The sequence below is a fragment of the Carcharodon carcharias genome, chromosome 22 (assembly GCF_017639515.1).
Source record: "Carcharodon carcharias isolate sCarCar2 chromosome 22, sCarCar2.pri, whole genome shotgun sequence".
In the NCBI taxonomy this organism is placed as follows: domain Eukaryota; kingdom Metazoa; phylum Chordata; class Chondrichthyes; order Lamniformes; family Lamnidae; genus Carcharodon; species Carcharodon carcharias.
The window spans coordinates 31,160,204-31,187,314 of NC_054488.1; the positions used below are offsets into that span (position 1 = coordinate 31,160,204).

Consider the following 27,111-nt stretch of genomic DNA (forward strand, 5'->3'; position numbering starts at 1 on the left):
GCAACAAATTATGATGATTTGGAGGACACTGCCTGAAAGGGTGGTGGACATGGATTCAACAATAACTTACAAAGGGGAATTTGATAAATACTTGAAAAGAAAAAGAAATTATAGGGTCTGCAGAAAGAGCAGGGACAAATTGGATAGCCCTTTTCAAGAGCCAGCACAGACAACATGGGCCATATGGCCTCCTCTCTGTTCTATCATTCTATCATTCAATAATTTTTGGCAGTTTTATCTGCAATTACTGACCTCATTTAGGGGAGTTAAATAAATTGAGTTTGAGGTCTGTGATAGTACAAATTGCGCATGGTCTATTCAACAAAGTGAAGGTTGAATTTCTTTTATGCATCCCAATTTCTTTATGTTTTGTTTAACAAACACAAACACAAAAAATAATTTGACTGTTGACTATTGGAGAACCTGGGCAGGGCTAAAAACATTTGGTACAACCCAGTTTTGCTAAATCACATAGGAGGTCAGAGCATACAGCATGAATGTATAAAATAACCACAAGCATTTACTCTATTTACACAGAATGAATGTCTTTTTCTGAGATGACTTTTAAAATTCATATCATAAGGATCACAGACCTCTGAACTAAATGAGCTCATGTGAATATCCAAAAAGGAGATATACCAGAATAAGTGAGCCACTTCATGTAAATAACAACTATGAATAAAAATAAGGGGACTCGGTTTGACCTTCAAAGTTCCCTTTCAGTGGAGCAATACAAATTTACTTTTCATTTTCCATGCAAATGGATGTTACATGAGGGGGTTGAAAACAGAAGTGAAGTCTACGATCCTGGTGGAATTCAAGGCCTCAACCTTTTTAACTATTTGAACAGTTTCAGAGTTCCCATGCTTCAGGAAATATAAGAAAATATCCTGTTATATTAGATCGATATTATCTGGACTTGTACATTTATTCCACATAAAACATGCCAACTTTGTACTTGACTTGTTTAAGATCTCCACCATGGGTAGCACAAGAAGGCAGGTCCGGAATCCACCCCAACCAGAGCAAGGACCAAACTGCATGCTGTTGGCACCAATCTGATCCACACTGGCCGTTCAGCTAGCTGAGCCAGCTGTGGTCCCCCCTCCCCAACATACAATTTTGCATGAATGTTGTGGGCTGGAGCTATGGACAGTGATCCAATTTCTACCCACCTCGTGGCTGACCAGGAATTTCTCCCACTCTTACAGCCTGTCATTAGTGTATGTTAGAAGGATTTCCAAGTCAGTCTGTTTGGCTATATCATGAACGCCCCTTCCTTGGCCATCAAGTCCTGGAGCTGGATTTTATGCACCTTGACGGTGGGTGGGAGTTGGTGCCGGGAGGTGGTGACCCGCTGACTCACGCCCCCCTCCTTTTAAACACAACGCATATTATGTGAATCAGTCAATTAACAACCAGCAGTCAGGCTGCCAGCCAACGGCATTAGTAGAAGGTGGGTCTCTCACACAATGGGCCACTGAGGGCAGGACGTCTGGGCCCTGCAGGTGGCTGAGGGCAGGACGTCTGGGCTCTGCAGTGGCTGAGGGCAGGACGTCTGGGCCCTGCAGGTGACTGAGGGCAGGACGTCTGGGCTCTGCAGGTGGCTGAGGGCAGGACGTCTGGGCTCTGCAGAAGACAAGCTGTGACCTGGAAAGGAGGTCACAGCCACTTATTTAAAGGGATCCCTGGCTCAGGACTGTGTCAGGTGTACCAGAGATCATTGCTTGAGGATTGTGAGAAGAATTTGGAGCTGAATATAATTATTGGAAAACATTTCCAGAGATGAATGAATGTTTTTATTTATGTTTGATGGTTTTGACTGATGGGAAGGTTTCAGGATCTTTGGTAGGGAAGGGACGACTTGGAATGCAGTTGAATTATAACCCTGATGAATCCCTCAGATATAGAACATCAGGCTGTTCACTCTCTGTATCTCTCCAAAAATGGCCAACAGAAGGGAGCCAGGTGATGGGGAGGGTAAAAGGTCCAGTACGACCCCAAGGTTTGACAATGACTCCCTGCCACCCCTCCTCCAGGCAGGAGATCCTCATGCAAGGTGACTGAAAGAAAAGGCCACCAAGCCTGACCAAAGCAGCCTGGATGGAGGTCACAGTGGAGGTGAGCAGCCTCAAGGTGGTCCAGCGAACCTGGGTTCAGTACTGAAAATAAGTCAAAGGCCTTCTAAGATCTGGAAAGGTGAGTGAGGCTCCACCATGGAGATATACAAACACTGAAGGTTTATGGAAAGTTTCATTAGGGTATTGTCTTGTGCGGTGCCCAAAAATGTGAGACGGCGTGACGCACAAATGTCACTCTACATGGCACTGAGGCCTATGAAAGGCTGTCGGGGGCTGAGGGGTGGGAAGTGCAAAAGGCACAAAAGGCACAGTGCAAATCACTGTGTAGACACTGCAGCCTGTGGAGTTCACATAAGCCATACGTATGAACATATAATTCTACAGAAGATTCAAAATCGTGACAATATTGCACTTAAATTGCAGGAGAAGAGGCGCACAATGCCAGGGAAAGAAGCAAGACTAGAGGCAGTGTGCCAAACCTGGCAATGCTTACATCCATAGAGAATCTGGGCATGAGTGAGTGGAGCCAGTCCATTGGTAGAGGCAAGATAGGAAGAAGGCCCTGGGATGGTGAGATTGTGGGTGACATTCTACCAAGTGTAAGAGAGATGTGTTAGGAGGGCTAAGGGGACATTTCATGATGCCTGGTATATGAATGAGGCATTCACTGTTTGTGAGTTTAAGGGTTCTCATGCATAGAGGATTAACAAGTAACTGCATGTTGCAAGTTATAAAATGCAAACAATTAGTCACATCTCACAATGCTTGCAGTGCTATCAATGCAGACGTTAGTCTATGCATACTCACCCCAAAGGCTGAAGATGGCCTTAACCATCCCTATTTTTGTTTCCTACACAGATGCAACATCGACAGCTCTCACCACAAGTCCCGAGAGTCCCAGACCAACCTCTGAGCAGGAAGAGGAAGCCTTAGAGGATGCAGTGTCATATCCTTGCTCTGCACCCAGCACCAGTGCAGATACCAGCACCTCGGAAATAAGGGAACCACAAACTGGTGAGGGGGCATCACAGTCACATGTGCAGCTGCCAGAGGCTGAGATGGAGCAGCTGCCTGGCAGCTGGAGGAGTGCTGGAGTTGACCAAGATGCTGAGTCCCAGCCTGATGGTGAGACTCTGGAAGGCAGAAGCTGCTGGACATCCAGCATGAGGTATCTGGAGCTTTAGCAGAGATACTGGAGACATAGTGCACTCTGGCATGGATTTTAGAGGTGTGCATCCAAGCCACGAGTGCCGTGATCACCAATCTACAGAACATACAGCTTCCTCATTTGACAACTGTCTTGGAGTGCTAAATCCAGCACAAGGAGCCCAGCACATCAGCACAAAAGATAAGGCTGAAGCATTTGCCAGAATCTTCAGTCAGAAGTCCTAAGTGGATGATCCATCTCAGCCTCCTCCTGAGACCCCCAGCATCACAGATGCCAGCCTTCAGCCAATTAGATTCATTCCATGGGAGATCAAAAAACAGCTGAAGGCACTGGATACTGCAAAGGCTATGGGCCCCAACAATATTCTAGCAATAGTACTGAAGACTTGTGCTCCAGAACTTGCCGCGCCCCTAGACAAGCTGTTCCAGTATAGCTACAACACTGGCATCTACCCGCTATGTGGAAATTTGCTCAGGTACGTCCTGTCCACAAAAAGCAGAACAAATCCAACCCAGACAATTACCGGTCCATCAGTCTACTCTTGATCATCAGTAAAGTGAAGGAAGGGGGTCATCAACAGTGCTATCAAGCAGCACTTGCTTAGCAATAACCTAATCACTGTCACTCAGTTTGGGATCCACCAGGGCCACTCACCTCCTGACGTCATTACAGCCTTGGTCCAAACATGTACAAAAGAGCTGAATTCAAGAGGTGAGTTGAGAGTGACTGCTCTTGACATCAAGGCCACATTTGACCAAGTGTGGTATCAAGGAGCCCAAGCAAAACTGAAGTCGATGGGAATCGGGGGGAAAACTCTTTGCTGGTTGGAGTCATACCTAGCACAAAGGAAGATGGTTGAGGTTGTTTGGAGGTCAACCATCTCAGTTCCAGGACATCACTGCAGGAGTTCCTCAGGGTAGTGTCCTCGGCCCAACCATCTTCAGCTGCTTCATTCATGACCTTTCTTCTGTCATAAGGTTAAGAATGGGGATGTTCGCTGATGAGTGCACAATGTTCAGCACCATTCACGACTCCTCAGATACTGATGCAGTCCATGCCCAAATGCAGCAAGACCTGGGCAATATCAAGGCTTGGGCTGACAAGTGGCAAGTAACATTCATGCCACACAAGTGCCAGGCAATGACCACCTACAACAAGAGAGAATTCAACAATCACACCTTGTCTTCAACGGTATTACCATCACTGAATCACCCACTATCAACATCCATTACCATTGATCAGAAACTGAACTGGACTAGCCATATAAATATGATGGCGACAACAGCAGGTCAGAGGCTAGGAATTTTGAGGCGAGTAACTCACTTCCTGCCTCCTCAAAGCCTGTTCATCATCTACAAGGCACAAGTCAGAAGTGTGATGGAATACTCTTCATTTGCCTGGATGAGTGCAGCTCCAACAACACTCAAGAATCTCAACACTATCAAGGACAAAGCAGCCTGCTTGATTGGCACCCCATTCACAAACAAACAAACATAGTCAGAAGCTTTTTCCCAGGGTGGAAGAGTCAATTACTAGGGGACATAGATTTAAGGTGAGAGGAGAAAACTTTAGAGGAGATGTGCAGGGCAAGATTTTTACGCAGAGGGTAGTGAGTGTCTGGAATTCGCTGCCAGAGGAGGTGGTGGAAGCAGGTACGATAGTGGTGTTTAAGAGGCAGCTTGACAAATACATGAATAGGATGGGAATAGAGGGATACGGACCCCGGAAGTGCAAAATGTTTTAGTTTGACAGGCAATATGATCGGCGCAGGCTTGGAGGGCCAAAGAGCCTGTTCCTGTGCTGTACTTTTCTTTGTTCTTTGTTCATTCACTTCTTCCACCACCAACACACAGTGGCAGCAGTGTGTACCACCTATAAGGTGAACCGCAGGAACTCACCAAGCCTCTTTGGACAGCACTTTCCAAACCCACGACCACCAGCATCTAGAAGGACAAGGGCAGCAGATAGATGGGAACACTACCACCAGAAGATCCCGTCAAGCCACTCACCATCCTGACTTGGAAATATATTGCCGTTCCATCACTGTCGCTGGGTCAAAACCCTGGAACTCCCTTCCTAACAGCACTGTGGATGTACCTACACCACATGGACTGCAGCGGTTCAAGAAGGCAGCTCAACACCATATTCTCAAGGGCAACTAGGGATGGGGGGCAATAAATGCTGGCCTAGCCATGAATTAATAAAAACAAATTACTGAAGCAATCGGGTCTGTAAATTCGGACATGCACTCCATCGCCTGTCTCTGAGCGTAGGGGCTCAGAGCTTGGGCGAGAGGGGAACAAGGAGCCTTGAGTCACTTCCAGCTCCTGGTCCCTCTCAGGAAAGCAGGTAGTGCGAAATCGACCTCATGGTGGAGGGTGAGCAGCAGTTAATACCAACATAAAAACAGAAAATGCTGGAAAAGCTCAGCAGGTCTGACAGCATCTGTAGAGAGAAAAAGAGTTAAGGTTTTGAGTCTGTATGACCCTTCTTCAGAGCTCTTCCTTCACTGTCGCTGGGTCAAAATCAAGAGCATTTTCTATTTTTATTTCAGATTTCCAGCATCGCAGTATTTTGCTTTTATCTTAGCGGTTAATAGCATCTGGGGGAACCTCTCAGAGCACTTCTGATGGGGACAGCCTCTCCTCTGCCTCTCTGTCATTGGCACAGGTACCTTCACAGGCCACATCAACACATGGGCCCTCTGTCATTGTGCAGAAGACTCCCACCATGCCGAGGCCCTCACAGCCTCAGGCAACCAGAGGACAGCCACCCAAGTCACTGCAGACAAGGGGCATAAGGGTCAGCAGCCTCTCTCCAACACAGCTGGCAGTGAGGGGGGAAGCACTACACCATTACACCCATTAGAGATTCAAGAAAACCCCACAATAGTTACACTTGAGTGCACATGGTTGAATTTAATGTTTGTATTGTTTACACATGTTGTTGAGTTTCTGTGCACATAAATGATGTCTTGTTTGAAAGTCTTCCAAATGATCACTGGTTTATTTGTTTGTGAGAATGCATGGAGATGGGTTCCATTGATGCCCTTATTTAAATGTGTAATCATGCACCCAAATAAGTTTATGGTTTAGATATTTGAGACTGTCTAAGATGAGCAATTAGTTTTCCTGTGATGAAATAGAAAGAAGAAGGAAATGCTGACCATGATGATGAGATATTTGGATAGACTGAGCTAACTTGTCAGGATTAGAACTCCCCTGTCTCTCACCCATACAGATGCTCCCTGAAGTCCTTGAACAACTGGTTGGAGCGGTTCTCCCTCCTCTTCCTCTAACTCCTCAGAAGAATAGATTGTCTTCCGCGAAGCATCCTCTAAGAGAGGATCGCCTCTCTGCAATCTACCTGATTATAGAGTGCACAACAAACAACCACCAGGAGGAACAATCTCTCAGGCTTGTACTGAAGAGATCTGCAAGATTAGTTGAGGTAACTAGATGTCATTTTGAGCAGACCAATGGTCTGCTCGATGATGGCCCTGGCCGTGTCATGGCTCTCATAGTATTGTCACTCAGGATCGGTCCTAGAATCCAGATAGGTGTCATAAACCACTTCTTCACCCAGCAGCCATCCTTTCAATGCATCCGGCCCACAATACATTCCGCCCACTGTACATTGGGGTCAAGTTCACGACAGGACATTACACTTCTACGGGACTACAGCATTTTCAGAGAATAAAATTCAGCCCCTAGGACTTGATCCCTGACCTTCTGGCTCACTCACCGCACCACAAGACCTCCGCTTAATAGATAAAAAGCCTTTTTAAAAATTATATTCTTTTATAAATGTAATTACAGAACTGTGGTTTGATGGTAAACTGTTCTTACCTGGTGCCTTCATTTCATCTTGAATAAATACTAGAAGGTCCTTGCAAATATTACAATATGGCACAGGCCATGTCAGAAGGCCGTGGTAGATATTGTATGCCTTCTTCAGCAGGTTACATTCTGGAGGAAAATATGGAGTCTGCAAAGGACCACAGAGCAGATTCAATAAATGTGCAAAGACTGTAAAGTACTCCATGAAAACAGTAATGCTTTAAAGGAACTACATTTCATTCAAAAATTCTCTTCATTCCCTGAATATCTTACAACTTTAAAAAAAAATCAAATGATCTGCTCTTTGGTGTCTTCAAGCACCATTCAATAACTTCTTTTTGAGATGTTCAAGAATGACTGCGGGACAGAATCTAGCAGTCATTCTTGGTAGATAAGAGCAGCAATGGAGTGCATTTATACAGCACTTAAATATAAAAAAAATGTCAAAAGCACACACAGGTGTGAAGAGAAAACAGAAACTGAGGCAAAGAAGGAAAGGTGATCAAAGGCTTGGACAAAGAGTTGGGTTTTAAGGAGGGTGTTACCGAGGAAAAGGAGAGGCAGATAGTAAAGATGGAGAATGAGGCCTAAGCAGTTGAGAACACACCTACCAATTATGGTGGAAAGAGATCAAAGATGGGGTGCACAAGGGGCCAGAGGCAGTGAAATGGAGAGTTCAAGGAGCAAGGGGGTGGAAGGGCTTGAGAAGTTAGTGATTGGAATAAGTGAGGCACAGAGGGATTTAAAAACAAGGAGAAGAATTTTAAATTTGCAATGTTGGAGAACTCCCCCACCCCAAACTCTGGTCTCCAAGATCATCCTTTCGAAAGTGTAGTGTCCGGTATTGGATATAATGGGTCTGAATTTCCATGGAGTGGCAATCACAGTTGGGTTGCTACTCCGTTCCTAGTTACTGATCCCAAAACACTGCCAAACCTTTCTTGCCTGACCTTGCGGCTTGGGCCAGATGAGAAAGGTGCAGTGCAGCAAGTTCCCAAGGCCTTTTGTCGAGGACAGCTGAGTCGGAAGTAAGGAAGATCCGTACTTTTTTTTATAGCACTAGCCATTGTAATGCAGGTAGGTTTAAAGGTCCAGCCCCTTTCAGAAGCCAGACAGAAGGTAAGTGTATAAGGTAAGTGGGTAGGATTGAGGGGGTTGAGGTGGGGTGTTGGGGGATGGGTAGGGGCAGATAGGATGAGTAGAAGGATGGGAGTAGGGGAAGGGTGGGTCTGGGCGTAGGGGATTGGGTGGTCAGGTGGTTAGTGGGTGTTGCTCAGTAGGGAGGGGTCGGGTGCTCAGTGGGGGATGCGATCAGTGGGAGAGAGTCAGGTGGTCTGAGAGGTGGTCAGTGGGGGTGGGCAGTGGTCCATGGGAAGGGTTTTCGGGGGTTTGGGGGGGTAGCCAGGGGCTGGAGGTGTAATCTGCAGCTGGGGAGGGTAGTCGGAGGGACTGGGAATGGTGGTTTGGGGGAAGGGTGGTAGTCAGGGGTGGAGGGGTAATTGGGGGATGGGGTGCAGTCAGGGGAGTAGGGACGATAGTTTGGGGGTGGGAAGGGTAGTCGGGGTGTAGAGGATAGTCGGGGTGTGGAGGGTAGCTGGGGTGTGAGGAGGGTAGTTGGGGGTGGGTAGGGCAGTCATGGGGGCTGGGGGATAATTGATGGGGTGGGGGTGGCAGTGGTGGATCGGGGCTGGGGGGAGTCCTGTGAGGAGCTGGGAGTTGCGGGGGTGGCGGGTGTCATTACTATAGTTACCTAGAAGTTCAAAGTGGTTTTAATTCTCCTAACTTTTTCTGGGTAACTATTATGGTAAGACAGTCTGAACCATATGAAGTTTGTGATTTAAGTTAGCGTGTCAGATGATTTCCAGTGCAGGGCAATTTCCCAATGGAAGTTTGAACCTCCTGGGCAATTGCCATGCAATCCTTATGGGGGGCTCCTGAGGGGGAGTTCCCCAATGCATCTTTAGGATATGTAAACTTTTTCCTATTAAGGACCTAATTCAAGGAAAAGTTAAAAATCACAATCACTTTTGAAGAATTGCAATCCTTTTATAAATCATTTTTGCATGCTTAAACAATTACATTTTTAAATTACATATGAAACATATCTTTAGCACTTACTCGTAAAGCTGCAGAATAAAACATTAAAGCCAGTGGCACCAATAAGTCATACTGACACATTTCCTGCACCTGCAAAACATATTTCACACACGTAAGACATCATGTTATTCTCAAAAGTGATTTTTCATTTCTTCATAGCACATCTTAGAAAGAAATGATTCAGTAACACTTGTGAATAAATTTATCTGCCAAGTACCTTGGTGTTTTTTTTTGTTTTATTCTAAGGAAATTATACCTTTTTTCACAAATATAAATTACTGAAATAGGGTGTTGTGTTTTGGTGCTTTGACACACCATGCCTCAAACCAGCAGGATGCAGGCTGATGTGTACAATTTACCACATAATGGGAGGGGGTGGGGGGGGCTTCCTCAGTTCATTGTAAAAATACTCTCAGGGTTTTACTACAACAGTAAAGAGAGGTCACCAAGGTCAGTAACCCGCAGAAGGAAAATAATACAAAGAAAATCTTGGGACCTACTCATGCAGCCTTGATTACAAAGATTAAATGACCAAGATGGAGGTGTGAGAGCTGATTCGCCATTGACTCTCTCACCTGGGATTGGTGGATGATTAAAGAGCAGCAAAATCCTTGTGTTAGGGAGGCTCGTGTACAGGATATCACTAGCATAGATCACCTGGGCTGAATGGCCTGTTCTGCTGCTGTAAAATCTATGTAATTGTAATTTTAACAAGTATAAAACCAAAAATTAGATTGAAAAATTAATATTTTTTATCCTTATTGTTCCTTAAACTGGATGAGTTGATCAAGCTTTTTGGTGACACTCCTCAGGGCTTTCTCATCCCTTGTTTTTGCAGGCAGAAATTCATGCATGGATGTAGTTTTACCAAATATCTGATATCTCATCAAAATGGTTTGTGTGTCAGACAGGGTGGCTACCCCATCTTGGCTACCCCAGTGGTGTCCTCCAACCCCTTCATCCAAACAAACCAAGGTTAATGCGAGCTACTGATTTTTTTTTGCCTAAGGTAGTAGAACCATTTGTAATAATCCTACAGACAACAACACAGGATTCTGGAACACTTAGCTAGTGGGTTAGCAACTGTGTCACAAAGAATGGCAATGAATTTACAGCACAGAAACAGGTCACTCAGCCCAATTGGTTTACGTCAGTGTTTATGTTCTTCTTATCCTACTTTATCTAAACTTATCAACATAACCTTTTATTTCTTTGTCTCTCACTATTAGTTTTCCCTCAAATGAATCTTAGATATTCATCTCAACTACCCCATGTGGTAGCAAGCTCCGCATTCTCACCATTCTCCTTCAATAAAGTGATTTTTCCAGAATTCCTTATTGGATTTAATATCCATATTTATGAGCCTTAATTTTGAATTCCTTGTTGCCTACCACATACACCATAACTTTCATAACTTTGAAGACTTCTATTTGGTCACCCCTTAGCCTTCTATTTTCTAGAGAAAAGAGTCTCAGCCTTTTGACACACTGAATACTGCCCCTGGCTGAAATCTGCAGAGGCCAGGAATTGAAGACTTTGTAGTAGTTACTGACTTTTGGCATTGTCAATTCTACATTGTTGCTCAGTCATATCAACCACAAACTCTGGGTTAATCATAACTCTATTTGCAAAACTGCACCTTTGAAAGCTGAACAAATGAATGTGTAGTTTACACAAGAGGTTTTGCCCCTCCCATATTTCACATCACTGTTATTCAACTAGACAATGAGTAGCATTTCTTAATAGTCAGGAAATCGCATCCAATGATATTGTCACTTTCTTGCAATCTAAACTCTGATTATCTCATTCTCACCTGTATAACTTAGTTAACCCAGAGAAGGGACCTATGGACAAAATTTTTAACCAGCATGTAACAAGCCCAACGAGAGGGGGCGTAATTCTAGATTTTGTCTTAGGGAATGAAGCTGTCCAAGTGGATGAAGTAACAGTGGGGGGACCATTTTGCACATAGTGACCATAATACAGTTAGATTTGGAACCAGTATGAAAAAGGACAAAGATAGAACAGGAGTAAAAGTTCTAAATTGGGAGAAGACAAATTTTACAAAGCTGAGAGGCGAACTGGAGAAAGTGAACTGGATACAGCTACTGGAAGGGAAAACAGTGTACAATCAGTGTGCGATATTCAAAAGCAAGATTCTACAAGCACAGCGTAGACATGTCCCCACAAAGAAAAAGGATGTACTTCCAAATCTAGAGCCCCCTGGTTATCCAGAAGCATACAGGGCCAGATAAAGCACAAAAAGAGAGCTCTTGACAGTCACTAAAAGCTTAATACTGTAGAAAGCCTTGAGGAGTATAGAAAGTACAGGGGTGAATTAAAAAAGGAAATTAGGAAAGCAAAGAGAGGATATGAAAAGATATTGGCAGGTAGAATCAAAGAAAACCCAAAGATGCTTTACCAGTATGTTAAGAACAAGAGGACAACTAAGGAAAAGGTAGAGCCTATCAGGGATATACAAGGTAACTTGTGCATTGATGCAGAAGATGTGGGCAGGGTTCTCAATACTTTGTCTCTGTCTTCAGTAAGTAGAGAAGAATGATGTAGATATTCTAGTTAAAGAGGAAGAATACAAAACATTAGATACAATAAGTATAATGAGAGAGGATGTACTGCATGCCCATAGGTCACTGAAGGTGGCAGGACAGGTGGATCAGGTGGTAAAGAAAGCATATGGAATGTTTTCCTTTATTCGACGAGGTATTGAATACAAAAGCAGGGATGTAATGATGGAACTGTATAAAACACTGGTTAGGCTGCAGCTGGAATTTTGTGTGCAGATGGGTCTGTCTTCCCTGGAGAAAATAAGTTTGAGAGGAGACTTGATGGAGATATTCAAGATCCTGAGGGGTATGGACAGGGTAAATAGTGAGAAACTGTTCCCAGTCAAGAGAACATGAAGAACTAGAGGGCACATATTCAAATTAATGGGCAAAAGGAGTAGAAGTGATGTGAGGAAAAATGTTTTCACGTAGGAGTTGGTTGTAGTCTGGAACAAACTTCCTGAAAGGGTGGTGGAGGTAGGTTCGATCAAGGTATTCAAAAGGGAATTAGATTGCTACCTGAAAAGAAAGAATGTGTAAGGTTACAGGGATAAGGCAGGGGAGTGGGATTGGGTAGAATGCTCTTTCAGCGAGCCAGTGCAAACTCGACGGGCTGAATGCCTTCCTTCTGCACAGTAAAGATTCTGCGATTCTGTCCTGGTCACCACATTACTGGAAGGACATAATTGCTTTGGAGAGTGCAAAGGAGATTTACAAGAACGTTGCCAGGGCTGGGAAATTGCAGCTATGAAGAAAGATTGGGTAGGCTATGTTTATTTTCCTTAGAAGAGAGGAGGCTAAGGGGTGACCTAATTGAGGTGTACAAAATTATGAGTGGCCTAGATAGAAAAGACCTGTTTCCCCTAGCTGAGGGGTCAATTACCTGGGGGCATAGACTTAAGATGATTGTCAGAAGGATTAGAGGGGTCATGAGGAAAAGCTTTTTCACCCAGAGGGTGGTAGGCATCTGGAATTCACTTCCCGAATTGGTGGCTGAGGCTGAAATGCTCAACTCATTTAAAAGGTATCTGGATCTGCATCTGAAGAGTTCTAACCTGCAAGACTACAAACCAGGGTCTGGAAGGTGAGATTAAAATGAACGGCTAGCTTATTTTTTCCTATTTTTATGGTTGATGCAGACTCGATGGGCTGAATAGCCTCTTTCTGCACCTTAACTTTGGGTTCTACAATTCAACAGGCACTTGGGAAATGTAATGCTTCACCTGTTGTGGTTATGATCTCAACAACAAACATGCACCATATAGAGTGAGTATGCTGTGGTGAGATCTTTACCAAGAATCGTCACGCTAACCTAACAGAGGCACGTTTGTGTTTCAAAGTGATGTTTATATCAGAGCTGCAAATTTGCAACTAGTTTGCATTTTGAGATAAATGCCACACATACAGTATATCTGCCCTATAACTTTCTCCAACAGTCAGCACAGAGTCAGGCTTTAAATCAAATTTCATACCTTGGAATCTGCAACACCATAAAAACAGTTTTTACTTTGAAGTTGGGGAGTCCCATGGAGGGTCGGGCACGAGGTGGGTGGGTCGGGCGCGAGATGGGTGGGTCGGGTACAAGGCGGGTGGGTCGGGGCGGAGGGTCGGGTTGGGGGGCGGGTGGGTCGGGTACGAGGCGGGTGGGTCGGGGTGGAGGGTCGGGTGCAGGGTGGGTGGGTTGAAGCGGGTAGGTTGGGTGCGAGGTGGGTGGGTCAGGGCGGAGGGTTGGGTGCGAGGTGGGAGGGTCGAGGCTGGTGGGTCAGGGCGGAGGGTCGGGTGCAGGGTGGGTGGGTCGAGGCGGGTAGGTTGGGTGCGAGGTGGGTGGGTTGAGGTGGGTAGGTTGGGTGCGAGGTGGGTGGGTCAGGGCGGGAGGGTCGAGGCGGATGGGTCGGGTATGAGGCGGGTGGGTTGGGCTGTCAGTATTATAGTTACCCAGGAGTTAGAAGAAGTTCTAATTCTTCTAACATCTCCTGAGTAACTATTCTGGTGTGACAGTCAGAACCAGCTAAAATTTCTGATTTAACTCAGACGCACGGTATTTGCCCATTGGATGTTTGAACTTCCCAGGAAATCCTTCCAAGGGCACTTCCGGGTGGTCCCCTAGCGCATCTTCTGGGGTATCTCCTGGGTATGGCACTCCGGAGATCAGAAATTCTAGGCCAATTAAGTTGTATTATTTCTTAATTTTGATTTGATTTGGTCAGGAATGTGAATTGAATTCAAACCAAATACTGAATCCTAAAATAAAACCCCAATTTAAACTGAGCATGACAGTTTAATCCAGTCATACATCAAACTAAAAATATCCACCTCCAAATTGTTATTTCCAACTGTGTTTTACAGCAGGGAATTCACTTTGACCATATTATTTTTCAGTGATAAGTTTGTGGGGTACACTTTTTAAGGCATGAGCTAAACTCCTTGAATATGTTAATTAGTCTACTAATACCTGTTGAAGGGCCCCTTATCAAAATGAGTTCTCAATCTGTGGGAGAAGCATTGGGCCTGTTACTCTCTGGACTCTTCAGTGACTATCAACCAAAGGAAACTTTGACAATGTTTTATGAATCTTTTCTGTAGATCCAGGAGGATGAGTGCACCCTTGACTCCACAGACACTGTGATCACCTTACCCTCTCAGGTCTCATTTTAATGTGGTGGTGGTGGTGGTGGTGGTCGGGGGCGGGGGTGGTGGTCTGAAAAGAGAACTAATCTCATATGCTGTTTTTAAAAAAAAATCATTTAGGGGGCACCGCTGGCTCAGCCAGCATTTTTGCCCATCACTAATTGCCCTTGAGAAGGTGGTGATGAGCTGCCTTCTTGAGCCGCTGCAGTCCATGCTGTATAGGTACACCCACAGTGCTGTTAGTTGGGGCGTGGGGGGCCGCAGTTCTAGGATTTTGGCCTAGTGACAGTGAAGGAACAGTGATGTATTTCCAAGTCAGGATGGTTAGTGACTTTGGAGAATTAATGATATCCTTTTACTCCCCAAAGAGATCATAGACTCATAGGGCAGAATATTTTGCTCGTCAGGTGGGTACACACCCGACCCAAATGAGCGTAAAATAACGCACGATGGTGTCAGGCGAGCAGCCCGACATCATCACGCACTCGTACGATATTCGGTCAGCGGGCGCGGGCGGGAGTTGGCAGCATGTCCGCTAACAATTAACGGGCCTATTAAGGCCATTGAAGTTCTAATTAAATGAAAATTTTCACTGCCCATCCAACCTTTTGGTTGTTTTTTATAGAATTTATTTGAAGACGTAGACAAATAATTACAGGTGGTAATCTATGCATAATTGAACATTTTAAAGAACATTCAGTCCAACCTTATGGTTGGCGGGCAGGCGAAAAAGGCCAAGCGGCCTTTGGATATTTTGTCAAACCTCATCCACGGGCAGGATGAGGCTTTGATCAGTGATTTTAAAAAAATTTCAAACTAATTTCTAACATATCCCTGCTCATGTGACAAGTCTTATGAGGGGACGTGTTATTAACATTTTTAACTTCTTTATTTTTGACTTTCAAAATTCTTCAGCTCCCTGAGTCTCTATGCCTCAGGGAGCTTTTAATGCTCGGACCTCCGTTCTCACGCTCCTTCCGCCCCCACACCGGCAGCACTGAGCCTTTCAGCTCACATTTCACTCTGGCGGGCTGTTAATTGGCCAGCCAGCGTGAAATCGCGGTCAGAGCCCAATCGCAGGCAGCAGCCGGCTTCCCAACCTCTCCCAGGCCTGCCTACCAAGCCCGCCCGACCACTGGAAAATCCTAGCCATAGACTCATTGACGTTTACCGCACAGAAGGAGGTCATTCAGCCCATTATGTCCGTGCTGGTCAACAATGACCTGACTACACTAGTGACATTTTCCAGCACTTGGCCCATAACCCTGGAGGCTATGGCAACACAAGTGAATACCTAAATATTTCTTAAATGTTACAAGAGTTTCTGGCTCAACCACCCTTTCAGGCAGTGAGTTCCAGACTCCCACCACCCACTGGGTGAAAAAAATTTCTCCTCAGCTCCCCTCTTAGCCTTCTACCTCTTACCTTAAACCTATGCCCCCTGGTTATTGACCCCTCTACTAATGGAAAAAGTGTCTTCCTCTCTACCCTATCTATGCCCCTCATAATCATATATACCTCTATCAGATCCCCTCTCAACCTTCACTGCTCCAAGGAAAACAACCTCAGCCTTTCCAATCTTCCCTCATAGCTCAGACCCTCCAGCCCAGGCAGCATCCTGGTAAATCTCCTCTGCAGCCTCTCCAGTGCAATCACAACCTTCCTATAATCCTTCCTAATTCAGTTCTAGAATTTACACCCCTCCCCCAACCCCAACAACCTCATGAATCTTTGGTGAATTGCAGAAGTACATTCCTATGGTACATTAAACTGAGGTATCTTTTTGTGTGGACTGTCAGTTGATAAATGTTCCAGAACACATCACAAAAGTTGTTAACGGTATGTTAATGATACTGTTAAAATACACAGATGAAGGCATTGTTTAATGAAATACTTAGGGACTGGGGTAGTAGACAGAAAGCAGACATATGTAATGCTGCATTCTGTAAATGAACCTATAAAAGGATTGGTGACTATGTTCATTCTTCATCATCTGGCTTGGGATCCATTTAACAAAGGGAAGGTTAAACCTTGATATTCTGACCAATGTTTCCCCTAGCACACACATAATGGGGAACGCTCCAAATTATTACGGGACATAATCAAATGAATGCATACATTGTAATTAATCCAAAAATACATATATGAAATATTAATCCACAAAATCAAATTTCAAATGCAAAATTAAGTAGCTCAACATGACTAATAATGTTTCTGATTATCAAAGCATCCTGTAAAATATTGCATGTGTATGTTGCCTATAGGAGATTGTGTGAGAGTGACGCACTATACTGGGTTTCATTTTTTGACTAAAACATGCACTGTAAACTTCACAAACCAAACTGTTCAATTTCATATGGAGAAAGTGTCTGTAAACCTTGCTGAAATGGGCTATTTTTTCTCCCTTACCTCCTGGGTTTTAAGCAATATCTTCTCAATGAGGATTAGAAAGCTGTGGGGATCTCTACTCACAAGTTCTTCCAGGCTCCAACGGTTTACACAGAGCCCAGCTGAAAAAGAAAACCAGGATTGTTGGCAAATTAACAGCAGCAATAACTTAATGTATTTATATAGTGGGGTCAACTATAAGCTTTTTCCTGCCAGATGGGAAATGGGTGGCACTGGATCAGTTGCCTGGTTTGCATGTTGCCTGATTCACCTTACCATTGACTTCATCGTATCAACTTGGACAATGTGGTGACATAACTGCCAAGCTGTCCACACAACATCTATACGTAGCATTTCCAGGTAATGATCACTGGATAGCAACCAGGAGAGGAACCATGACTCTAACTCTAGCCTCTAGAGCATCCCCAATTTTAATCATTCCACCACTGGCAGCCATGTCTTCACCTGTCAAGCATCTTTATCTCTGAAATTCTCTCCCTAAACCTTTATGCCGGTCTCTCCTCTTTCAAGGCACCTCCTTGACACCTACTTCTTTCACCAAGCTTTTGGTCATTTGTTTTAATCTTACTTTATGTAGCTTTGTGTCAGATTTTGCCTTTTTAAGCTCTTGTGAAACGCTTTGCCAAGTTTTTTGATATTAAATGTGATATATAAATGCAAGCTATTTAGTTCCCAAGGGGATTAAAATCAACTTTAATGTCTATAATGCTCCACTGGAGGTCAGCTAATTCTGTATCGAATTGAGATCGAGTTTTGGAGGGTGGAAGTCTATTGACTCAGCCCCAATGTATCTTGGACACTTACCAACTTATCAGGAAAAGTGAGCTATCACTGCTCAAATAAAATATTTTTTAAAATGTCAACAGAAACAAACAGAAAACCATAAAAGAATATGAAAGTGAATCATAATTTCATATAATGATTTAACTTTCAGAATGATTAATAAAAGTTGGGGAAAACTGCTTTTGAACTGCTCAAATATTAAGTGTTCCGGACAGATTCATTCTCTGTTTTGTCATTGCAAAATAAGTGAAAGCTGGAATTCTGTGCAATGTTGTGTAGAATTGATACTATCTGAATATTTTACCAGCACTGTTGAAAATTTCAGCCTAGTTCCCATTTTCCACACAGATGTGCTAATATGGACCAATCTTACTGGTGCTGAGTAATTATTGCAGTTTCAGAACTGTCTTATGTACTGTCAAGGCACTATTTACAGAATCTGTTACTGTAAGTTTAGAACTAATTTTACACAGATTTGTCCTGTGGAAAGCCAGAGTTTTTTTTTACGTAAATGAAAGAAGTCATTGTGCTGATCACTTCCCTTTAAGATGGACATCATACTCCAGGCAGGGACTTTTCCTAGTGAATTACCCAATCTAATGAAATTGACTGGGTGAAGGAATGTGTAGAAGGAAATAAACTGCATGATTTAACATTTATAACAGTACATTCCAGTACCCAAATTGCAGGATGAAAAGAAAAAGCTTGCAATTATTTAGTGCCTTTCACAACCTCAGGGTGTCACAAAGAGCTTCACAGTAAGTTAAGTATTTTCAAGGTGTAGTCACTGTTTTAATGTAAGGAAATTTAGCAGCTAATTGGTGCACAGAAAGATTCCACAAACAGCAATGAGATAATGAATTAATCTATTTTAGTGATGTCAGTTGAGGGAAAAGTATTGGTCCCGATATTAGGAGCCCTCCCCTGTTCTTCCATGGGATCATTTATGTCCATCTGAGATGGTGGAGATGCCAGTTGCAGTTACCATTGTAATGCTCCCTCAGTTCTAGATGTTAGTGTCAGTCTAGATTATGTGCTCAAATCTCTTGAGTGGGACAGCAACCTTTTGACTGAGCCTTCCATTGAGCCAAGACTGACACCTATATTATATACTGTTCTTATGATAATTAAATACCTGAACAAAACTAGTCAAATAGCTATATTTAAAAGATTTTAAAAAGGGGATAGTGTATAAGTTGAATCAATCAAGCTTTAAAACTGTCTCTTTAGGCCAGTAACTGATTGAAGTGCTAATATTAATAAGTCATTATAATCAGCTTTAGCAACATTTGGTTTGTAGGCAAATCAAATACTTTTGCAAACAGACCCAAACAAGTCACGTTCCAGAAAATTTTCTTGTCATCAAACTTATATGCATCTTCAGAACATTCTGTGGGCACGGACACATATTCATTCCTCTGTGTGCATGGAGGAGGAGATGTAAATGGTGATAGTGAAAGATATCGCGTGTGTTCTTAGAAGTGGAGAGGATGCATGCTTTAAAATAGCATCTTTGTAAATAATGCATATAACACTTGGCAAAATTGATGATAAATTACAAACCTATCAGTTCAATGTTAGTTGCAAAAGTGTGTGCATCTCATCAACTTATCAACTCCCCATCTTACACCCACTGCCATTGTGGTTTGAGCAGAACGTAGTGAATGTATGTTCACTGAATATGTTCAAGTGATACAAAATGCTGTTCATTACCTGAAATATATCAACTTACCAGGAATTCATATTAATGTAGTTGACTGCAAAGTTATAGTTAGTTTAATTTATGCACAAGAGGATTTTTAATGATATTTTCATACTGCTATCATAATTTTAACTGACTTTAATCATTGACATCAATATTGTTCACACCAGGATGGAAAAATAAATGTTGGAAAAATTTGGCTCTTCACCTTAACAGGTAGCAAAGGAAGGAACTTCCTAGAGGTATTTAAGATACCAAGTGGAAGAGAAAAGATTGATCCTGTGTACAAACCTAGTGCCAGCTTTTGCAGGGTGGTTACAGGTCGGTAGGTCTGAAGAAATCTTTGAAGTCATACATAGCTTAACTGTAAGTCTGTATTGACTCTTAGAGCTACTTACAAATATACAGTAAAGGGTACAGGCGAAGAGCTATCTCCATGTTTGCTGGTACACACAGATCTGTCCAATGCCTCTGCCAGTTGGTAGCACTCTTGCCTCTGAGTCAGAAGATTGTGAGTTTTGAGTACAAAAATCTAGACTGCCACCAGGATTGAGGGAATGCTGCACTGTTGGAGGTGCTGATTTTCAGCTGAGACATTAAACCAAGAGCCCACCTGCCTTCTCCAGGTGGATGTATAACACTGAATGGCACTATTTCAAAGAAGTGCAAGGGAGTTATCCCCAGTGTCCTGACAAATAGTTAGCTCTCAATCAACATCTAAAAAAAAATTATCTGATCATCATCGCATTGCTATTTGTGGGACCTTGATGTGTGTAAAATTGGCTGTTGCGTTTCCTGCATTACAGCTGTAATTATAGTTCATAAGTATTTCATTGGCTGCAAAGCACTTGAGATATCTTGGGAACATAAAAGATCATATAAATGCATGTCCTACAATTTTTCACAATTTCAAGTTAATCCATAACTCAAGAATGAGTGTGCAAAAACTCCCTTTAACATCCCCGTTAAAAAAAAAACTTATGGTAAACAAAGATAAAGGCAAAATACTGCGGATGCTGGAAATCTGAAACAAAAACAAAAAATGCTGGAAAAACTCAGCAGGTCTGACAGCAGCTGTGGGAAGAAAAACAGAGTTAACGTTTCGAGTTCATATGACTCTTCTTCAGAGCTCAGTATGGTAAACAATTTGGCTTTATGCTCCTCTGGGGCTAGGGCTTTAGGCACTTCTGCTGAAGCTACTGTTTTACATGGAGTCAAAATCCATGCTGATTAGACCTGGTCTTTTCCTTTGTCATACCACATTTCCACTTTCTACATCAATTGTATTGTAATTAATATGAAACCATACATGTATGTTATTTTTATGTTATCTGCTTTAGGTTTCTCAAAAGCTTTTTTTTACACAAATCAAGTACATAATCTGTTGCAATATTTTTCCTAAGAAATGATTGCATCTTATGAAGCCAAAATTTGGAATTATGTATAGGAAAATAATATCAAACACTTTTCACCCATCTGTCTGAAGGACCATTGTTCTTTGTTCAGCTGTATTTCCGATTGAACTAATACTATTTAAAGTGTGTATTATCAAATTATTCAGAATTGCAAGGAATACAAAGAACAAAGGATGAATTATACGAATGGTGCAGGTGGTGCAAGTATCCAAACCATAACAGGATGTGTTTAGTCAAATCACATTTGTATGTTATCTCAATTCAGAAATTAACCTATTTTCCTCTGCACACCTACAATTCATACATAAACAGAGGTCACACAGTAGAGTAAGTAACCAGGATCGAGCCTAGAGAAAATGGAAGAAGTACAAACATTGGAAATTTAAGAAAAGCATTCCAGAAGCATGCAGCATATTGAATTTGAGAGAGAAAAACAATAATATTAGAGAACAAGACAGCGTTCTACTCATCTTTCTCTTTCAGCTGCTGAATAATTTATTGTTCTTTTCCAGCATTTCTGGCTTTATTTTTGGTACAGTCTGTTTAATTTAAGTGGATATTTTCTCTAATTGAACTCGATTTTTTGTTGATCCCACAATTTTGACTGACACAACAATCTATTCAGATTGTGCAATGGTGTGGTAGGATACAGATTTGCATTCATGTTTTTTTTATACAATAAGTTCCAAATTTTGAGTACGCTATGCTGAGGGTGGCGGCAAGCAAAGTCTCGGTATGTTCCCTTACAGTGAGGCAAAGGGAAGCTGGAACATCATCCCAAACCAGCCTCGCATGCCTTTTGCTTACCATTTAACTGATCCCCTTGTCTGCAGAATAGATTGTTTTGAATCAAAATTCAATCCTCGTGTTAAGAAAATTGGACAAATATAATTTGGAAATCAATTACTGAAAAATGTGCTAAACTATGGTCTTTCATCAGACCAGAAACTCTGTTTCTCCCTCCACAGATGCTGCCAAAGCCACTGAGCAATTCCAGCAGCTTTTGCTTTTATTTCAAATTCGCAGCATGAGAAGTATTTTGCTTCTGTGCTAAAGCATGGGTTTCTTTATCTTTAGAGAAACTGCAACAAAATTTAAATCATTTAAGGGAAGCTGGGGGGGTGGGGGGTGGGGGGGTGCATACAGATCCCCCGAGGCAAAGTGCTGCCTCAGGAGGATTGGCTCAGATTTAAAAGTTGCATGTCACACGAGTTGGGACATGTCCATAACTTTTACTTAAACATTTGATAAAAATTTTAAAAACCCTCCATGAAACCTCATCCCACCCATAGATAAGGTCCCGTGCTTTTTCCGAGGCCTGCCTGGGCTCCTGGCCTGTCCGCCAGCCCTAAGGTTGCACGGGCAGGTCCATCAATCAGGTTAATTAGTTTTTTAATGGCCTTAATAGGCCGTTGACAGTCTGGCGGGCGCACAGCCAATTTGGCTGCGCAGCCACTGAACTGAAAATGTAAATGACACGGGGTGATGTCAGGACGCACATCCGATGTATCCCTGCGACAGTTTACGTGTTGGCAAGCAGGCCCCGCCCCTGCTCGCCGACCAGAAAAATCTGCCCATTGATTTGCACAAGACAACTATGCTTATGGGCCAATCAAACGTTTTTACTTTACCAAACTACATCCAACAAATGACCCAAATCTGAAAATTCCATTTAGAAAAACTTGCTCTAAGACAACCTCGGCAGCACTTTTGCATGAGTCAGCAGTTTGCGGTTTCAAGCCCCATTCCAGGGACTCAAAAGAATAATGGAGACCTTGTGTAATTGTGGTCAGGAATGGGAACTAACCATTTCTGGCCACAAAATAATCAAAAAGGATAGGTAAAGGGAGAAAAAAGAAGAGCGTGTGGAAGTATTGATCAAGGATAATGTTACAGTTCTATAGAGGAATGATATACTAAGGGTTCGAAGGCTGAATTGATTCTGCTGGGGTTGAGGAACAAAAAAGATGTGTATGGGATATTGACTTTGAAGATAGGGACATTGAATACAGAGACAAGGAAGCCATACTAAACCTTTAGAAATGACTAGTTAGGCCTCAGCTTGACTATTGTGTACAATATATGGTAGCAGACTTTAGGGAGAATATCAATGCTGTGGAGAGGGTGTATCAGGATGATACTAGAGATGAGGGATTTTAGTTATCTAAAGAAATTGAAGAATATGGGATTGTTCTCCTAAAAACAGAAATTAAGTGGAGACCTAGTAGAAGCATTTAGTCCGGTAATTGAGTTGGTTAACCAGAAGTCATCGATTTCAAATAATTGACTAAAGAATGAAAGGGGACATGAGAAGAATTTTTTTCACACAGAAGGTTTTTAAGATCTGGAATGAACTACCTGAAGCAGTAGTGGGAAGAGATTGATAGAAACTTTCCAAAGGCAATTGAACATGCGCTTGAGAAGACTAATTTGCAGGTTTATGACTAAAAAGTTGACATGTGAGATTAAATTGAACAGCTCTTTAAAAACGTTGACAAAAACATGACAGGCTGAGTGGCCTCCTTCTGTGTTGTAAGATTCTATATTAGAAATGTTTTGGAAAAGACACCTCAGGGTAAATTTTCATGAATGACTTCATGTTTGCTGAACTGACAATTTCAGAAAAGGATGTAGGAACATTTCAGGATGTTACACAGTGTTTTGCTGTGTAAATCTCATCAGCAAGTTTCAGTATGAACAATAATTAAATCATTTCCGTGCATTAAATCCAGTGTCTGATGTATTGTAGTCAGGATTGTGTCCATTGGACAGATTTCTCTTATAAAGGTCAAGTTTGCGTCTGACCCTTATTATTTTGCATCTTAGATCAGTCCAATCCAATCTTTAGTAGGGCACAGGGCAGTACATGTCCATCATCTGGAGACATTCAACAGAGCAACGAATTCATGCTTCCTAATGTTCAATAAACTAACTTCTGGTTTTTCAAAGTAATAACATCCTATTTCAGAAGCAAGCTAAATGCTCAATGGTCTATAATCATATTTAACTATCTCATCAGCTATTGTAAATCCACATTGAAAGAATATGGGCAATAAATTTGAAATTCAAAACTGTAACCAAACTATAGCAGAATTATACTTTGAAATGAAGTGGCTCACCCTTCCAATTAGAAGAGATAGTTCTATCCAATCCATGTAAACATCTCTCCAGGGCATGATGGATCCGATCCTCTGTACAGGAGGTATGCTGCATTTTATATCATCTCCTTTAAAGAAAAGTAAAGAAAGCTTATGGACATCATTACTGTCTAGTTGGTTCAATAGAGGAGAGATGCCGACTCAAAACTAGAATAATCATAATAAAAAATCAATGACAGACACTCTCAGAAATACTTACAATGCAGAGCTTAAATTTTTAAAGTTCACTTTCCACTGCTGTTGACTGTTTCTCAATGCGCCTTTCTAATTTTAATGGGCATTTTCTTGAAATTTCCTCAATTTCATAATCTCAAGTAATGCTACTAAAGTCAGGAAGTGATGTGTTGCAGAGCCAACTGGTGTATGATGTCATGGTGTCGGGTACACAATGTCCAAACAGAAAGTCATACAGGTGAGCTCATCATTTAACATATTAGAATGAGTTTTGTCATTTTGTGCTTGGTTAAGCTAGTTAGAAGGAACATACACAAAAATTAATTGTGCTATATTTGGGAGGGAAGACCAAAATTGTTGGGTTTTGCTCATTTGAATCATACAACTCTGCTGTTCAACCATTGAGGTGTTGGGGGTTGCTTATATTAACATTTGTTCAGACATTTAGAACCAAAACTTCACTTCTTTTGCAGTTTATAGAGGTTGTTTGGTCATGGGTGTCATTTAATAGGAAAAGGTGAAAAGGAACCTGACACAATAGTAGCCATTGAAATAATTAATTCTTTGGCAATGTGTACTTGCATTGATATTTATATACCTATTCCAACTTCCTCCCACCATGAGCACAGTTGCCACAATGCAGACAAATACTCTAAATATCTGTTACATGTCTGAACTCCACCGAGTAGTTAATATTGTCATATTGCGCTAAATAGCTTTGTGCATACAAACATGGGATCATACAAACATATGAATTAGGAGACGTAGGCCATTTGGCCCCTCGAGCCTGCTCCACCATTTAATCAAATCATGGCTGATCTGTTTGTGTTTCAAATCCCACATTCCCATCTATTCCCAATAACCTTTGATTCCCTCACCTAACATGAATCTGTCTACCTCTGCCTTAAAAATATTCAATGACACCGCCTCTACCACCTTCTGAGGCAGAGTTCCAAAGCCGCACAATCCTCTGAAAGAAAAAAATTCTCCTCATCTCTGTCCTAAAAGGGCACCCCCTAATTTTAAAACAGTGCCCCCTAGTTCTGGACTCACCCACAACAGGAAACATCCTTTCCATGTCTACCTTGTCAAGGCCATTCAGGATCTTGTATACTTCAATCAAACCACCCCTCACTCTTCTAAACTCCAGTGGAAACAAGCCCAGTCTGTCCAAACCTTCCTCATAAGACAACCCACTCATTCCAGGTATCAATCTAGTAAACCACCCCTGAGTCACCTCCAATGCACTTACATCCTTCCTTAAATAAGGAGACCAAAATTGCACACAGCATTCGAGATGTGGTCTCACCAATGCCCTGTATAACTGAAGCATAACATCCTTACTTTATCACCACCATCAACACCCCTTTGTCTTTTGTCTATGACATCTTTGGCAATCTCTCCTTTGCCTCCACTGGCCCTCTATCCAGCTCCACCTGTCCCACCCCCCACCCCCCCCTTAAAAAGCTTATATTTCACCTCATTTCTTTTCTATTTCTCTTTAGTTCAGATGAAGAGTCATATGAACTCAAAACGTTAACTCTGTCCTCCTCTCCACAGATGCTGTGAGACCTGCTGAGTTTTTCCAGCAATTTTTGTTTTTGTTTCAGATTTCCAGGATCCGCAGTATTTTACTTATATCTTTACTTTTATGTTCAATTCCTCTCATAATAAAGGATAGCATTCCGATAGCCTTCTTAATTACTTGTTGTACCTGCATGCTAACATTTTGTGACTCATGTATTAGAACACCTAGATCCCTCTACACCTCAGAATTCTGCAGTCATTCTCCATTCAAGTAATACTCGGCTTTTTTATTCTTCCTGCCAAAGTGAACAACTTCATATTTTCCTACATTGTACTCCATCTGCCAAATTTTTGCATGCTCACTCAACCTATCTATATTTGCAACCTTCTTATGGTCTCTTGACAACCTTCCTACCTATTTTGTGTCATCTGCAAATTAGCTACCATGCCTTCACTCCCCTCATCTAAGTCATTGATTAAAAATTGTAAAAAGTTGAGGCTCCATCACAGACCCTGCAGGACTCCATTCGTCACATCCTGCCAATCAGAAAAAAATGCAAATCCATCCTTGACAGTTACGTGGACATACGTAGCCCAGATTTTGTGGTAAAAATAACGATGGTGCTATCAACACTGGCTGTTATTAAAGATTAAATTTGATGCCAACTTCTGGTGACTGTACATGCAGAGATAAACACAGAAATCAGGAAGTTACTGTCCAGATTGCCTTATTCCACAGTCGCTTCACTGCACCAGTATCTTGTCTAGATACTCACCATTCAAATGCAGGAAACATTTAAGTTGCTATATTTTTATCCAGTTTTTGATAATGTAGGTTTCTTTTAGAAAACTGTGGGAAGATTTCAGTGTTTTCACAAAATAGTTCAAAAATTCACTTATGATTGTGTTACAAACAGTGAACAAATGAAATTTTCCCATCATGTTCCTGGCAGAATTTTTGTGGTTTATTTGGAAGATGGTAAAATTAGTGTACTTTTATTTGTTGCCAGACATTATATTTTTCTTTTGTTTATTTTTTTGTGTGCACAACACGATGGGCACCACTGGGTCCAGTGGATCACTTTCCAGGGCTATCTGGAATGGTGCTGGAAACCTTTGCAGTCTCAGTCAGAGATGGGAATGCTACCACAAACCCTCCCGTTCACTCCCTTCTTCTGATATTATACAAAATTAGTACATGAATACTTAGCACATACTTACTATGCTCCATTGGACAGAGGAAGCTCATAGCAAAACATTAATATCTATAAACTAACATTGCATATGGTGATTCCCAGGCCTAGATGCCTTAAATTGTTCAATTATATTCTTTATTTCTTTGGTCTATGGCATAGACAACAGCTATTCACCAACTATCCATCACAAGTTTGAAAATTTAACCATGCTTGATTTTCGGAAACTTGACTATGTGGAAAAGTGAGCATCACACAAATGTTTACAATCAGGACATCTCAAACTGCTTATTTCAATTATTTAAATTTAGAGTTTCAAAACATTCGTCAACTAAGGAATTTATGGCCAGCTTTTGCTAAACTTACCCAATAA

The 27,111-nt window shown here is 42.1% G+C and overlaps 1 protein-coding gene across 1 annotated transcript in view; it reads right to left on the minus strand.

Moving 5' to 3' along the window:
- Positions 1 to 27,111, minus strand: part of pik3r5 (phosphoinositide-3-kinase, regulatory subunit 5) — a 107,340-nt gene that overhangs the window by 55,889 nt on the left and 24,340 nt on the right. The window contains exons 2-5 of the mRNA XM_041216624.1: positions 23,806 to 23,912; positions 16,787 to 16,887; positions 9,207 to 9,275; positions 7,098 to 7,236 (exon numbers count right to left, since the gene is read on the minus strand). Of these exons, the coding sequence (XP_041072558.1) occupies positions 7,098 to 7,236; positions 9,207 to 9,275; positions 16,787 to 16,887; positions 23,806 to 23,899 (403 nt within the window). The 5' untranslated portion in view covers positions 23,900 to 23,912. The remainder of the gene's footprint in view (positions 1 to 7,097; positions 7,237 to 9,206; positions 9,276 to 16,786; positions 16,888 to 23,805; positions 23,913 to 27,111) is intronic.